We start from the raw sequence: 12,694 nt of genomic DNA on the forward strand, positions 1-12,694 counted from the left end.
CCCAGTTTATATACTGGGCATGCCGTCCCATGGTATGGAATACCTCTTTGACTAGTTCAGCTCAGCTGACCTGGCTGTGTCCCCTCCCAGTTTCTTGTGCCCCTCCAGCCTTTTTGCTGGCAGGGCCTGAAAAACCAAGAAGTCCCCAACCCAGTACAAACACTACCCAGCAACAACCAAAACCATCATCAGTGTATCAACACTGTTCCCACACCAAATCCAAAACACAGCACTGCGCTAGCCATCAAGAAGAAAGTTATCTCAGCTGAAACCAGGACAGAGTTTATGTGATCAATGGCTGTAAATTTAAGCAAGGTAGCTGTACTTGTTTTGATAGAGTTGCCGTGATGCATTTCCACTGATTTAAAGGAGAAGGATAACAGAAAAATTGTTTTTCTATTTCCATAGTTGAATACTCAGTTCAGCCTAAATCATGATTTTTAAAATATTGATCCAGTCTTTTTCATTATTCCATGCTGTCATTTGTGACCTTTGGTGATGTAAATGGTTCCAAGGCAGCAAAAGAAGCAGCATGGAAATTTGTTAATTGCTCTTTCCTCTTAGGACTGATAGAAATACACACTTATAAAATAGCTCAGTTTGGAAGTTAAGTTTGGAAGATACAGGTTTCACTGTTGGTGTGCATATTTCCATGACTGTACCAGTCAGAATGTTTTGGCCGCACATAACTTTCCCTTAGGAAAACAGACAAGCTCTTGGCTGATAGAATATATAGCTTTTGAGTGTAAGGGACAGGAGAAGGAATAGCTTTTATAAAAATAATCACTATTCCCATGTTGTAACTGATACTGCCTTAAATAATTGTCAGCATCTTGATTTGATGAAATCCCAACATGTCTGAGAAGACACAGTTCTTCTGCAATCATGTAAACGTCAGCAGCTTTCCATGCAGATCCAGCTAACGACTGGGGCCAGACAGATTTCTTGGCAATTAACCTTGGTTTCAGTCTTTTAAAGAATTTGAAATTGAATATTGTGTTTCTGATTAGTAGAAGACAAGTTTGTTTCTTTTAAAATAGGATTATTAATTGTTCCATTCTTAACAGGTCTGTAATTTAACACTGAATGACAATGCTTTTGGCATATAATGTTCCAGTTGCATTAGCTTTAGATAGTAAATAGCAAAAAACAAAACAATTTTTGCCTTAATGACAGTGATACATACTGCTTGGCAACTTGCAGTACAGTAGAACTTAATGTATGTTGGAAACGTCAAGTTCTTTGGTGTGCCCACTGAGTTCATATGAAATGACCTGAGCTGCTATATCTTTTTTCAAGGAGCAGGCTAGGTTAAATGATTCAACACAGTTTTTCATTAATTTCTGGAATATTTCTTGTCTTTGAGATTGAGACTTAATTCAGAAGTGTTTTTTAAGCATTAGATGCAACTCATATTGAAATGAGTATATTTTTTGTTGTGAAATATTTTTTGTGTGGTTTTTTTCCCTGTTACATTTACTTTGGTCATTTTGTTAAAATAGGTGAGCTGCCTCTGTGTAGTCAGGTGTATCTGACATTTATCTGTAAATGGAGGTGGTGCAGAAGCAAATGGCCACAGCAAAGAAACCTGTATGATTTACTGTGTTAAGAAATTTCCCCACCATGCCCAAATGTCCCTTACACAGTTCAATTCTGCTGTTACTGCTAAACACAGTCAGTCTTAAGTTTCAGAAGCAGTTGTATAAACTGGGATTAATACAACTGGGACAGCTTTGTTACACTGCTGGTTGTAACCCTGGCCCTAAATTATCAGAAATGACTAATGGTTTGTCTACCTTTAAGCAATGGAAAGGCAATATAAACTGTTTTGATAAACTGGATGAGCTAACGGAATGGGTGGAATGGTTTCACTTCAGATACTTCAGATGATTAAAAGCAAATATTTACAAATTATATGTGTATATTTTTTGTAGTTAAAGGTGCTCCTCGAAACTTAAGGATAACAGATGAAACTACTGATAGCTTTGTAGTTGGCTGGACTCCAGCTCCAGGAAATGTCCTGCGGTACAGACTTGTATATAGACCACTTACTGGAGGAGAAAGGAGACAAGTGACTGTCTCAGCAAATGAGAGATCAACTACTCTGCAGAACTTGATCCAAGATACAAGATATGAGGTGTCTGTTATTCCTGAGTATCAGTCTGGGCCTGGGAATTCGCTGAATGGATATGCAAAAACTGATGAAGGTACATGATCAATGCTGTGAACATAGTAAGCTTGAGAAGAACTCCTGCATGCTGACATATTCATACTGAAAAGAGAATAAGCCATATTGGCATATGTATTATCCCAGATGAACAGGGAATTATAAAATTACTTAAGCCTCTTTTTTTTACTTTTTACTCAAGTAAATTACAATTACTCTCAAGAGAGGTAATTTAAGACAACATAATTTATCAAAATAGTAGTATTTCATTTTAAAATATAACCTATTGAACCTACAACACTTAATATGGCAAGGTAACTGGTGAAGAATCTACCTGTATGTTTAATCAATTGTCCTCATGATTCTTCATATTGTCAATGATATAAATTATATTTCCTTTCAGCAAACTGAGACCCTGTTTGCACTTTGTTCTGAATAGCTAGCAAAGAATAAGTGAAACATTTAATTTACTAAAGTTATCACCATAGCCTTAACTTGTATAAAAATATATGATCCTTTAACAGGTATCATGCCTTATTAAGCAAAATCTAAAGACTACAGAGACAGTACAAATGTCCTGATCACTGGTGAAACTTCATTGAGATTTTAAATATCAGAAATCAGAAAAACTGTCATCAAAAAGAACTCTGTAAGAAATTATGATGTGTTAATTTCAGGCTTCATTGCTGATCTTTGACTCGATTCTGCAGACAGTGACTTCAACATGGATTTTGGCATGTTGAAGTTGAGCATATATTCAGGTGCTAGTATGTATAATTGTTCCAGGACTGAGCTTGTTTTAACAGAAAATAATAGGAGCAAAAAGATTTGTTGGGCATTTTTGCATAAGGAGGGTGGGGGTGGAATTGTACAATCCTGATTACAATGAAGTTACACTGTAGCTGAGTTAGTGCAGGCTATTCAGGAATTATTTTTTTCAGCATTAAGTTCTATGTTGTGGTAACCTAAAAAATAAACCAAGAAATGAAGCTTGCTTTAACTTCTTTTAAACATCTTTTGACATGTGCAGTCCGAGGAAATCCAAGAAATTTGAGAGTTTCTGATGCTACAACATCAACAATGAAGCTGTCTTGGGGTGCTGCTCCTGGCAAAGTGCAGCAGTACTTTATAACATACACTCCAGTTGCAGGAGGAGAAACTAAGGAAGTGACTGTGAAAGGTGACACTACTTCTAAAGTGCTGAAAGGCTTAGATGAAGCCACTAGGTATGCATTGACTGTGTCTGCCTTGTATGCCTCTGGAGCTGGGGAGGCCCTTTCTGGAGAAGGAGAAACACTTGAAGGTAATTATTTATTGTTTCTGTACAGTCATTCACTTATTTGATTGATGTTTAAGGTGTCTTAAAGTGTACTGTCTTCCTGAGTTTTCTGTAGGAGTAAATATGTGAATGAAAAATAGGCATAAAGGCACTCTTCTACTTTACAGGAATTTTCCAAACCTACTGTCCATCAGAGAAAAGAGTGGGGTCAAATCACTGGTTGTGGAGGGGACACTGGGTTTCTTGAAAAAGGTATTGCTGGAAGCACCAACCAAAACTGACTACTTCCACACCAGCCTCAGTGAAACATTTTGTCTTGTAACTCTCAACTTTCAAGAAGTTTTAGTGGCAGATTGTTCTTAATGTAACAGGATTAATTAATAGGGCTAAAATATCTCGTCCTTTTGAAAATTTGCAGGATTTCTGCAGTGCTTTCTACTGAAAGATATTCAGAGGCTGTTTTTTGCATTAAAGAAGCAGCATCTAGTCTAGGCAAGGGAATAATGAATCATTTCCTGCTTTTAACTCGTAAGAACCTGGAGCTGAGCATTAACAGAATTCTGGCAAAAGCCTAAGTCAGAGCCAGAGACTTTCTTATAAGGAGGGGAGGCTGCTCTTGCTCTGCCTTCAAGTTGAGAATTTCCCAGACTTCTCTATGAGCATTCTCTGTGTCATCTGTTAATTGTCAAAGGATAGGGAAAGCTGCCTCCTAGGCCATGAAAGGAAGCGTGACTGTACTCTGTGCTGGCCAGGTATGTATTGCTAAAGTCTGGCACTGCAGCTGTGTAGGCACGGCATTTGAAAACATCTTACAGATGAATTATGTGGAATTAAAACTTGTCCATTGGCTCTAATGGAGTTATAGTAGGGATATACTTGGCTCTCAGTTCCTCCATCAGTTTAACTTTTTGTTTATGACATAGCTTAGGAAACAAACCGGAAAACCTATTTTAAATAGGAAACTGGAAAAAAAAATCAGTTCCAATGATTCACCAATGTACTGAATTCATCCCACTAAAATTCAGGCACTTAACTGAACGCTACAGTTTGCAGCACGGACTCTCTAGGATTCTTCTATGATTGATGATGAAAGGCAGGTTACCTCCAGAAGGCAGGTAGTCCATCTGAGATCCCATTTTTTCCTTCAAAGGAACATTTCTCTGTCCATTGACTATAGAAGGAACAACTGAGAGTTAGGCACCAGCCGCTTGCCTGCCTCACTACCTAAGTCTCAGGCAAAAATCCAGTCCACCTACTTACAGAGACAGGACGCAGCCATCAGAGAATCAGGCACCTTGTAATTCATGCTGAAAATTCCCTAACTACCTGGCTTTCACTACCCATGTAAGATCCAAAATGCTCCTTTTGTAGGAGAAAACAACCTGTCTCTGGTCCAGAACACTGCTGAGCTCCAGGTAAATGAGAAGAGGTAACTGGATTCTGCCCATATCCTCCATAAAAGCCAGAGGTGCTCAGGACTTGAACTTCCTCGGTGGTGGTGGTGGTGCTGCCACTTCCTTTTGTATGGTATTCTGCTTTGGAGGGAAGATTGGGCATGGAGATGTAGGCCTTACTCAGTCTGGGAGAGTCTGAATTCACATTTTCGCATCCCAGCAGATTCACAAGGCTGTAGTATATGCTGGGCAAGATTCTCCTTCCTTTACTCTTTCCACTGAACCTGAGCCACTGTACATCCAGGAATGCAAATTTGCTCTCAAAACAAGACCAGACTGGATCCCAAGTGGACAGAGGAGCCTGATATCCCTGCTTTTTTCTCTGTGCTGTCAGTGGAGAGGGGAGTGCCTTGGTCTTCCTTTGCAAGTCTTGAGAGGCCTCTGGCTCTCTGTTAAACAGACTGAATTGTCCACTTCCTTAGGGAGATGCCTCAAATTTTAGTGAAGGATTGACCAGTTTAACTGTTTACATTTGGTGGAAAGGTTTTTATTGAGTATCTTTGTAGTGAGAGACCATTTATTAACATGGAGCTCTGGAGAGATCAAGCATTTGTCATATTCATAAAATAAGCTTGGCTTTTTACCCTATCACAAAACCTGAGCAACAGAAAAAAATTCTAAGGCATTGCCTAGAGCTTCAGTTAAAACACATTATAAATAGAGCAGTGAATTAAAATACAGTGGAATTGAAAAGACAGAGTAATCAGAGAACCAGAATTCAGCCTCAGGTAGAGACTGTCTTGTTCTTTCAGTGTGTGCCCCATCCTCACCATCTTCCAGGAGGGCTCTGATACTGATTTGGACTTCCTGCAGTGATAAATTGTCAATAATAAGAAAAAAAATTCTGAAATTTGGTTGAAGAGTCAAACAATTTAAATGGCTAGTAGACTATAGCTCGGGAATGGGTTTGTAAGCAACCAGATGAGTTTAAACTGGATGTTGCACTTAAAAGGACAGAAGCATTCCTGTAGGAGATTTGACTCTAAGCAATTAAATTAAAACCTTAGTTAAAAAACTCTGTGACAGATTTTGTCTTATTTATGAATAAATAAGCATCCTAGCACTTAACTGAATTACTTTTTATTCAGATCCTCACCTGGGAGAAACCCAAATTTAAAATTACTTTTACCATTTTGACAGGTGTAGTTTTGTGACTGGAATGTATACCCTTTGATGATTAAGCTGGATTTGAAAACTCTGTCAGGGTGCACTCCAGAAAATATTATGCTTTGCATTAAAGCTGTCTATTACATTTTTCTTGGTTAAATAAAATGTTAGTAAGAGCATATACAGATGTCAGTCATTACTGGGTGATCAAAGGTAAAGAATAGAGTACAAATTTCTTTTTGTATGACAGCAGAGGCTTCAGTCATGATGTTTCCTCATGAAACATCCACTGTATATTTCAGTAATCTGCATATCTGCAGTTTCACGGGGTAATAAAAATACTTGAATTAGGCCAAAACTCTTTGGACATGGTCCATGCATATTTTAAAGGACTCTGACTAATGTCATGAAATGTTCTCAGAATATCTGTTAAAGTGGATATAAGATGACATTTCACTGTATGGTACTGTCTTACCTCATTGAAGGATAAAAAGATAATACCTTTGAGAAAAAAGAGACAATTAAGAATAAAAGGGTTGCAATTTTAGAACTGAAAGGTAACATTCAGACTTCAAAGCTTAGTGCAGAAATTTACTTGAGAAGTCATGCTGCCTGTGAAGCTAAAATAAATATGGTTGGACTTGGCTGAAAAATTATACAGGTCAGTGAAGTGAATACTTGACTAACTATTAGCTGAAATAACTTGTCTCACTGAGGCTGGGAATGGGACAGCTCTTAGCTCCTGGAGAAATAAACTTATCAACAGTAATGACAAAAAAGCTGTGAAAGGAAGCATAAAAAAGTGTTTAGTATTTCAGATAGTTTTTCCGTGAGCCATAGCGTCTGAGAAACAAAATAGTGCAGTGTGTGTTTTTCATTGCCAACAGCACTGAAGTACCGAGCACTTAAGTATTTTCCTGTACTAGGAATCCTGATGAGGCTTACTTGATGTCTTCACCATATGAATTCTCACCAAACCTATTTGATCAGTGATGCCATAGTTGCTGGCCACTCCAGTTCATCATAATATCAAGAACTAGACTTGAGATTACCTTTCAGGCTAGGACAGTTAGTTTATGGTATTGATATGTAGCCTAAGAGAAATCAGTTTGGGTGCAGTAAACATTTCAGCACTAATAGGAAAGTGAGAATAAGAGGAGCTGGATACAGTAGCTTCTCCAGCTATTGTATATTCAAGTGGCAGGAAATGAAAAATCCAATCTCAGATGTTTAGGGAATTTTACTGAGTCACTAAATGGTCCCCTGTGACCAAGGGTGTAGACAAACATTCTTACTGCCTTCAATAATGTTTTATTTTTCTCTGCATGTAGTAGGAGAGCTCACATGGGTAAGGTTGCAAGGGTAGACTTCAGCAGAGAGAGAAAGACCGATAATTTTTCAGACTGCTCTAACATGATTTACAAGAACGTGTCTGCCCAGGCATTCACAGAAGGTCCTTCAGTTATGTATGTTATCTCCAAAGTATTTTGGAGCAGTTAAAAATTGCTCTTGGAAGGTCCTCCTCTTCCTCAGCTTTCCTCTGCATGGCAGTTTTTCAGTGTTTTGAAGTGGCTTGTTTGTTTCAGGACACTCAGGAAAATTAATCCACACAAACCCAGCAATCATTCTGTGTACTTGATAGCATTTACCAGCTGGGTAATCTCTACTTCTCCTTTTGTTTTTCTTTTTGCTAAGTATATACTTGCCCTTATTGTTTCTCTGTATAAAACAGAGAACGCAAATATTCCCCCAAGTAACTGTAGATAATCTCTTCTATAAACTGTTTGCATAGCTATCTGGTCCAACCCAAAGATAAACACATGCCAGAGGATCAGAATTTTATGAACTGTTCACAGACAAAATGAAATAGAGACTTTAGCAAATTGAGTAATCAGAAAATGACTCTCTTCTGTGGGTGCTGTTCCATACCATACAGGTAATTGTTATTCAGAGAGAATGGGTTTATTTCTTTCTTGTGTTTGTAGAGTGGGAAAAGGGAAACAGTGTTTTTGCCCCTTTGTTGAAGAAGTGTGCTTTCCTTCTTCAGTAATCCAGATTTTAGGAAAATTATAGTGCTCTGATCTCTTATACAGCCTTTTTGAGTCTGCAGTTATGAAGTACCATCCAGAGGTGAAAGTTCTGGAGCTTTATATTTCATACTGCATTAAACATAACTGCACATGCAAAATATGTGCTGTAGAAAACACTCCACTTTTATCTTCTCAGTTTCAAAGGTGCATGGTGATCCATCGCTAGGCAGCTTTGCTCGGAACCCTTCTATAAAGGTGCCATGGAAAAATTTTCCTCAGGCATATTTTGTTGGCTCTGAATCCCCTCAGCTCACACAAAGTCATTGAAACTGCTGAAGTAAATTAAATCAGTGTAGACTGCTGTTTGCTGTGTGGTGGCACAAGGCTTGTGACAACTGGGGGAACTAAAATTAGCAGTGAAGGTTATATTTGATGATATGTTCTACAGATTGAGGAACAAGTAAGAAACACCCACAGCAATGCCTTAGGGAAAAGTCTCCCTCCTGTTCCCCTAACAACCCAAACAAACCATATGCCTTTCAATTTTTGAGGAGATCATAAGATCTTACCCAGGTCATCATACATCAGAAATAAAATACAATGATAAACACAGTGAGGGCAGTGAGTGTAAATGCAACAGACAGTGAGCGGTTTGTGAGAGCTACTGTTTTTCTAATCTGTTTTTTAATAAGAGAGGTGGTTATAAGTCTGGCAAGAATCTAGTTTTCTGCTCAGAGGCATGCTGTCAGATGAAAAGAACATACTGTACATTAGCTGCTAAATAGATTAACTTTCATAATTTGCTGTTGTTTTAAACAGAAACAAATTCTTTGTGAGATTAAAGAATCTACACAGAAATGTTTAATCTTAATGATTGTCTGTAAATTTGGAAGCTGCAGATCTATTTTATGAGTGTCCTTTTGCTGGCAGTTACATATTTTTAAAGAACAGCTTTAAGAATATTTCACTTACTGACTCTAAGCAGGGAAGTCATTACACTTTTAAGTATGAATTTCAGAGGCATTTATCATAAAAGCCTTTTTTTCAGAGAAAGATTCAGTGGTCAGATTCCCATCTTGCTTGCACTGAGAAATTTCAAAGCATTTCCATTTATACCAGTGAATTTCCTAGGCTAGAAACACTGTTGGTGCCAATGAACATAGTTTTTTTTTTTAAATAAATGAGACCGCTAGTCTACACTAGCAGAAAGTCAACCCATTTTTTGTACATTGTAGTATAAACAAGAAGTGTGGTATATTATATTCAGGAGGCAAATCTGAGAGATAATTATGTCATAACCTCTCCCCTTTAGAAAGAGAATCTATGTTTCAATGATATAGGGCTCAATCCTGCCATCCCATTTGATGGGTTCCTATTTGTTCTGTGAGGATTGAGCTGTACTAAAGCAATATATTAAAAAAGTTGTCATGACTGTGTAGTTTTTCACTTTTAAGTTATTTTATGTTGTATATATTTCTTAGAGTTTAGGTTTGGGGATTGTGGGGTGGTGGTGTCATTTTTGGTCAGAAAGTAGAAAGCAGTTTTTTGGTAAATAATTTTTTTAAAAATTGTTTTTATAGTAACATAAGAGTGCTTTAGAAATTAATGACCTCCTACAGGCAGCATAGTACAAATTCAAGTGACATTTTCTTACAATGAGGTTTTTAGCATATCACAGGGACTTTACGTAATGTTCAGACTTTGTAGTGCTGCTTCTGTCCTGACAGAAACAAGGACTCAGTGTCCTCAGGAGATTTAATGCTGTTTCATGCATTTTAAAAATTATACATTCCAAGATTTTTGAGCCTGACATTTGAAAATGAGTTATGATAATCTGTGGAAAATTATCTTAGTTTTACATGGGAAATTACATATATATCAGAAAAAAATTAACACAGGAGAAGGTTGAATGAACAATAAAAAGATATTTCTAGGCAGCTGAGAGTAGTGTTAACTGGTTTACTGTTGGAAAAGACATATAAAATATTAAAGGGACCGAGTATGAATTCCTTCCTGAGCAGGGACTCAGGAGTGCTCTGGCCAAAATCCCTCATGCTGGAACTCTCCTGGTTTGCATCTTCTCACCTTTCTGTGTTCCCAGCAGCAGAAGAGCAAGAAACCTGCTGTAACGGTCAAGTGAGCATTTCCTTTGTGTGGCAAGTCCTTGACTCTCACTTGCACCATGTCCACATCCCTTCTTTACGTGCCTGATGGCTGGTACTCCAGGAATAACCAACTACTTTGTGCTTTGGAGGGAAGGATATCAGACAGCCGATGTGACTGCCTCCTCCAGTGCTGAGGAGAGTTGGACCATTAAAGTAAAACCTTGAAGTGATTCTGCTACTGTCTCACTGTCTCATCTGATGTGCGCACTTGTATCCTTGGCTGTGGCAGCCTAGCCTGCTGACTCCTGATGTATCCCATTGTAAACAGGCAGGACTCAGGCCATAAAGTTTTGGTATATGCCTCTGCAAGAGAATGCTCATTTATTCAGTTGATTCTGACCTTTTACGATGCTGGCTTAGATCAGTCCTATGTTTAACTTAAATGAAACATTGGTCTGCATGAAATTTACCACTGCAGATTGTTCTTGAAAGCTGATTTTAAGAGCACATACAGAAAACTGTTTAAACTTTGGGCCCAAACTGCATGTACAACTCCTACTGAAATCTGCTGGAGTTGTGTAAGTGTTTCTGAGGGGAAAGGCCATTTGAATAAGGCTTTTTGATTTTTATGAAGGTCAACATTTTAATTTTAGCTGATTCACAGTCTTGTGTTCAATAACAACAGTGATTGCTGGAGAGCTGTGGGAAGTAATCCAAGTGGACACAGGGAAACTGCATTAATTGTGTCTCTGGCATACTATAGTGGAAAAACTTAATGTGGAAACTTGACATTGCAGAAATCGAGAATGGGTGTAAAAGCACCTGACTGAAAGATACCAAATCAATTTTTGAGAGTGTGTCTGCACTGAGAGATGGTAGAGATGTACAAGGGACTGCAGATAGACCAGCTCTGAGATAGACTGCTAAAGACAATCTGATAGCCTGAAACTGGTGACTAGCTTGCTCATCCAGGCAGAGGTTTGACCTGTCCATGCAAACACTCTCTTTTACTGTGTATGTATTCACTGTGACTTGCAGCTGTGCTTATACCAGCTGCTTTGGTGCTCCAGAGCATCATAGGACCTAATGCTTGTTAGGGGATAATTTTAAAAAATCAACTACTTCCTCACTTGCTGATGACCTGGGGGCTGTATGAAGTGATGAGCATACTTTAGCTTCCATTTCAAGTCAGGAAAAATCAGGAGTCTTTCAACAACCACTTGTGACCTGAGCAGCCAGCTCTTTTCTTTCTTACAGTGTATGTTGTCTTCCTGTGCTCCTTATCCATACTGTTTAAACAAGCAGGCAAGAAGTAAGTGTACAACAAGCATTTCTGAACATGTGGACCAAAGAACGGAATAACTGCTTAGGTGTTACAGTTGTAGACTTTATTTTTCTTTTTTTTTTTTTCTTCTTTTTTTTTCTTTTTTTGTGTGTGTGTGTGTGTGTGTGTGTGTGTGTGTGTGAAACGTAAGCAAGGTAACTAGATACTTTGTTTTAAACCAAGGGAAAAATATTTAAAAGATCAAATGTTTGCTAATAACTACATTATGTCAGTGTTATTGTGGAGCATAAATATGTTTCTTGACTCTGAGTGTAGCAGCTTTGATAATATTTGATGGAATCCTAATAATTTAAGGCTTACAGTTGAACTGCATCTTAAACACAGCTGCTCCCCTAATACAAAAACACTAGGAGATCCAGTGAAGCAGAAAAAAGTTGTCAGTGAACTTCCACCTCACACATGAGGTGCAAATCAAGTTAGTGTGTTATGTTAAAAAAGTGTTCTTGGTTGCAGTGTAACATATAAAAAGTCCAATTTCCCTTAGTAGGTAGGTTGTCTTGTCAGCAGTTTCCAACTATTTGAAGTAAAAATTTTCCATTTAGTTCTAGTGGTTTGGGAGGAATCCCAGTCCCTTTTCCCACTCTTACCTTGACTTTTAAAAAAGACATTTAGGTCTAAAGAATATTTCTTTCAGAACCATCATATTACAGTAACTGGTGTTCGTTATAGTCCATTCCAAACAAATTATTTTCCTCTGTTATTTAATTACCTCAATAATGACTTAATCAATAAAGGTTTTAAATATGCAGTTGTTTTTGTGGTGTTTCCAACATATATCATTAGCTGTAGTGTCCAAGAGTAGGCTTGCAAAAAATTGTGCTGTGGTAGCAGATACTTTAATACTGAAATCATGTTGTGGCAGAGCCATGTTTTAAAGTAGCCAAAATAAAGTGACTTGTATATTTATATTACATTAAAATATGGAAAGAAAGTTTTTTATTGTGAGACATCTGTGCATTCTATCAAGTTAAGTTTTCCATATTTTTTCCATTTGGATTGCTTGAATATTTTTTTTATTATATGAAAAAGCCAAGATTTGGGAGTAGAAGCTTAAGAGCAGACAGAAAAATTGGTGTAATTTACTTTTGAAGGCAAGTCCTTTTTTCAGGCTTCCAGGAAAATTGGTCTTTGGAGTTTAGATTCTGCTCTGGCTTTCATTTAATGCAGTCACTGAATTTGGTGAGACTTCATGAAGCATGAGCTGAAT

General features: G+C 37.8%; 1 protein-coding gene across 8 annotated transcripts in view; it reads left to right on the forward strand.

Moving 5' to 3' along the window:
• COL12A1 (collagen type XII alpha 1 chain) overlaps nucleotides 1-12,694 on the forward strand; it is a 106,493-nt gene that overhangs the window by 19,642 nt on the left and 74,157 nt on the right. For 6 of the 8 annotated variants that reach the window (XM_080388153.1, XM_080388152.1, XM_080388155.1 and 3 more), the window contains 2 exons: nucleotides 1,935-2,207; nucleotides 3,198-3,470. The exons of the other annotated variants lie outside the window; for them this stretch is intronic. In XM_080388153.1, the coding sequence (XP_080244279.1) occupies nucleotides 1,935-2,207; nucleotides 3,198-3,470 (546 nt within the window). The remainder of the gene's footprint in view (nucleotides 1-1,934; nucleotides 2,208-3,197; nucleotides 3,471-12,694) is intronic. 8 annotated transcript variants of the gene reach the window in all.

Source organism: Falco punctatus (assembly GCF_963210335.1).
Source record: "Falco punctatus genome assembly, chromosome: 5".
In the NCBI taxonomy this organism is placed as follows: Eukaryota; Metazoa; Chordata; class Aves; order Falconiformes; family Falconidae; genus Falco; species Falco punctatus.